The 3,575-nt window shown below is 46.0% G+C and overlaps 1 protein-coding gene across 1 annotated transcript; it reads right to left on the bottom strand.

The window, feature by feature from the left end:
• Window positions 1–1,979: 1,979 nt before the first annotated feature.
• N7446_012051 (uncharacterized protein) lies at window positions 1,980–2,207 on the bottom strand (the record flags this gene model as incomplete). The annotated part of the gene is made up of 1 exon (XM_058520793.1): window positions 1,980–2,207. The coding sequence occupies one exon, from the start codon at window positions 2,205–2,207 to the stop codon at window positions 1,980–1,982; it is 228 nt and encodes a 75-aa protein (XP_058367079.1).
• Between the last annotated feature and the right edge of the window lie 1,368 nt (window positions 2,208–3,575).

Below are 3,575 nucleotides of genomic sequence, written 5' to 3'. Positions count from 1 at the left end.
AAAGTGTGTTCCGTCAGGTCTTGGAGTAGCTTGAAGAGAGCATAGCAGTCACGATAGTAAGCATTGTGTGCTTGCTGTTGGCCGATCTGGCGAACAATATGTACAATCTCTTCCATTTCTGGATTTCGCGAGGACGTTTTGTGCAAGAGAAAACGAATAAGCACGTTCAACCCTTATAGCCTTTAGTTACCTAATGAGAAATACACCATGCTCTTATCCGCCACAGTCATTGCACACATAAGCCAGTCGCATAGCCCGAAGATCATTGGGACAACGACAGATAAACATGCCTCGACTGTTCAACATGAACGTGCTCATTTCTGAGGGTGCAGCCGTTGAGGTCGTGATTGTTGATATGATGGTTCTTCACCTCAACCGTTCTGGTGATCACCGCCGCATAAAGTGTCACTTCCACCCTTCCTTCGTGTTTCAGCAAATACCGACTTGTGTAGTAAAGAATATGGCCTGGGCTCCACACTTGGCTATAAAAACGCCTACCCGCCCGAAGAATTATCCTCAATCCAGTCGGAATAATTACCTTGACTTTGCAAAATGGACACTCTCGATTACCATAACCTGCGCAACTGTGCCATTGATATCATAATTGGTATGCTCGGGCTCTCCTACTTTGTCGTTTATCTACTACTATTTTTGATTTTCCATTTTCCTTCAACTCAAGAGTCGATCCCATATGCCCTGGCAGTCATCGCCTTTGGTGGCGGAATCGCTTTGTGGCATTTATGTGTTGTCATCCAAAATGGTTTCTGTGTGCTCCACAACAAAACAAAGACAAAACAGCAAGTCTCATTGTGGTTCGTTGGTCTGTTCCTCATTTGGACCGCTGCTCTTCCGACGGTCGCGTTTCTCTTTCCAGCCCAACCATTGCTACAACTTGGATACGCTTCAGCCTTCACCGTAATCGTTGTTGGAAGCCTCCCTGACGGCTACCTCAAAGATAACACGGTATCCTTTCGTGGTCGATTCGGCCAGTATGCGCCAGTGGGCCTATTGGCGTTGGTGCCCACCATTCATGCATTGGCCGAACCACTCCACGATCCCTCCCCACTGGCCACTGCATTCAGTCGACTGCTGCTCATCAATTTCTTCGGTTATGTTTTCTACGTTTGTCGCCCTCTTGAGAGAATTGGATTGGCGCGGATTGGCCAGCCCAGTCTACACGGCATGTACCTGATCGCAACATACAGCCTCGTGGAGTATTCCAAAGTAGTCATGCAGGTAGCGATCCCCTACATGTCTTGATACCAACAGGAGGGCGGTGGTCAGAAGCGACTGCCAGACCCAAGGGACTATCGCTTGAAACGTCATGTCCTGTATTCTGTTATTGCGGTTACGGCCAGTGAACTGTCTCGGTGAACTACTTGACGTTCAAGTGCATAACTGAATCACCAATGGGATGTGCATGAGGATTCGCATACTGTTTTTATTTTGATTCTTGCGTCTATTTTATGTCTTTTACATTCGTTCTAGCAGTGCTGCACGTAACCATGAAGCAAGGAAAACCTTACCAATTATAGTAGCACTTTCCGAGCAGACTGAAACTATAACTAAAATAGCGAAAGTATGTCCTTCATTTCTATCACCAAGACAACCTTGTGCGGGCTCCTCTTTGCATATCGCACGTGGTAAAGCACGGGAACTAAATACCAATGCGCTCTAGTCTGCTGCGTGTTTAATAGATAGAGATAGAAAGAGAAAACCCTCTAAGGCTATAGACATTTACAACTTTTTGTTGGAATGATAAGGGCTCTATGGACAGTCAAGAATGAGCGGTGAACGAGACTCGATGAGTAGAACGTGAACCACAATGATACGCCTTTCTTTTAGGCCACTGAGATGCAGCTATAAAGGTAGCTGGATCTGGCAAACCTGCTTTTTGCATTGTACAACCCTTACGCCCGTCAGGCAGGAAGAGAGTGTTCAACCTGGCTGAGGATCGGCGCATTACAGCATTTCCTAATCTACAACAACACACCCTCCGTCTCTGCAATCCTCACCACATATTTAACCGCAGATGCCTTACCAGCCTCCAAATCCTTCAATGCTCCTTCAACACCACCCAGTCCACCCTTCCGCACTTCATACGGGTGCCCAGAGAACCAACCTTGCGCCAAACCGCGTCCAATAAACTGGAAAAATGCAGCCCCGAACTCCTTATCACCAAGGGCCTTTCCCTCAGTAGGAGGCATATGAACAGAACCGACCATTGTGCGACGGATCGCAATACCATCAGCAGCCTCGTCCATACAGACATCTTTGTTGTTTTAATTCCAACCAAAAGCTATTTTCTGGCATACAATGATCTAAATTACATGTTGTAGTGGTGGAAGCCGTGACAGTAGCGTATTAGTGGCCTAAGGTATCACAATATCTGCAGGAAGCTTGCATGCAATCTTCTCCTTCGAGGAATGGCATCCTACCATCATCAATATGACTACGATTTTTCCACCAGATTCTTCATTCATGATATAGCTCCAAGATCAGTACTTCAGTCGCTTCCTGAGACTACTCTCTACGCCTACGGTGGGCATGGGAGTGGTTGGTTGTCTTCTCTCCATTGATACCGACCCGTCTGCCATATCAGACTGCCATCGAGCCATCCCCATTTCAATGGTAGCGAAGAGACATGATTCCAAGGCAACAGGAACTCAGTCGCGACAGACATAATACATACCAATAAGCTACTAGAGCTAATATCTACGATCTAGTCTCTTTCTGTCTCGGTTTTTGAATCGTTTTCAGAAAGGGAATACGTGCATAATGTGTACCAAGCTTTCTCAAAGATAGAGCGTTGTTCCATCCAAGCTTGCGAGATTTCCAAGCATTTTGTAGGCAACGCGCAAGTTTCTACTGTTCCGCCCAAAGGAATTATATGGGCGGCCCGCGATATGGTCAGATCTCGTGATATGTAAGATTCCCGTATATATTCAGCACCGTATCGCATTCCGTCGACATTGAAAAGGCGAAATGCACTTGCAATCGGCCATTTTGAAGCGATGACCGACTGCACCCGTTTCTAGTAAAGTGGAATGTGAATGTCCATTACTTTTTATCGCTTTTCCCATGCAGGTGATCTCATATTAGCAAGGGCGAGAATGAGCAGGTGCGATACTAATTGGCTCAGCAATATGTTCCAGGCTTTCAAGCGGGACTTGCTCTCGAGCGCGGAAGGAAAGCAAAATGTTACCGCGAACCATTAATTGAAGACCTCAGTTCTTCCGCAACACCATAAGGTTGAGATAAAGGTAGAAAGTTGAGTATGCGATCCGTCGAGAAGACTTTGGAACCTGACGAAGAGCTCCTGGGATCTATACATTCATGACTAGGCAATTGTTGGTTTGGCTATATAAACCTCCATCTCTAATCCCAAGATGTGTCCGCTGCTAAGAAATTATAGCCATGATTTCAGAAGACATTATCAAATCTGTTTTAGTGACTATTCTTCTACTTCTGAACGTTGGAAGACTGTCTCTTTTGTACTGTATTCCATCCAAGTGGCGGTGGCACAAATTCGACTTGAGTTTGTGTGCCTTCTCATGTGTTCCCTTTGCTATTCT

The sequence above is a fragment of the Penicillium canescens genome (assembly GCF_028828765.1).
Source record: "Penicillium canescens strain IBT 15451 chromosome Unknown utg000009l_segment0_segment0, whole genome shotgun sequence".
Classification (NCBI taxonomy): domain Eukaryota; kingdom Fungi; phylum Ascomycota; class Eurotiomycetes; order Eurotiales; family Aspergillaceae; genus Penicillium; species Penicillium canescens.
This window is presented reverse-complemented; position numbering and strand designations above follow the sequence as displayed.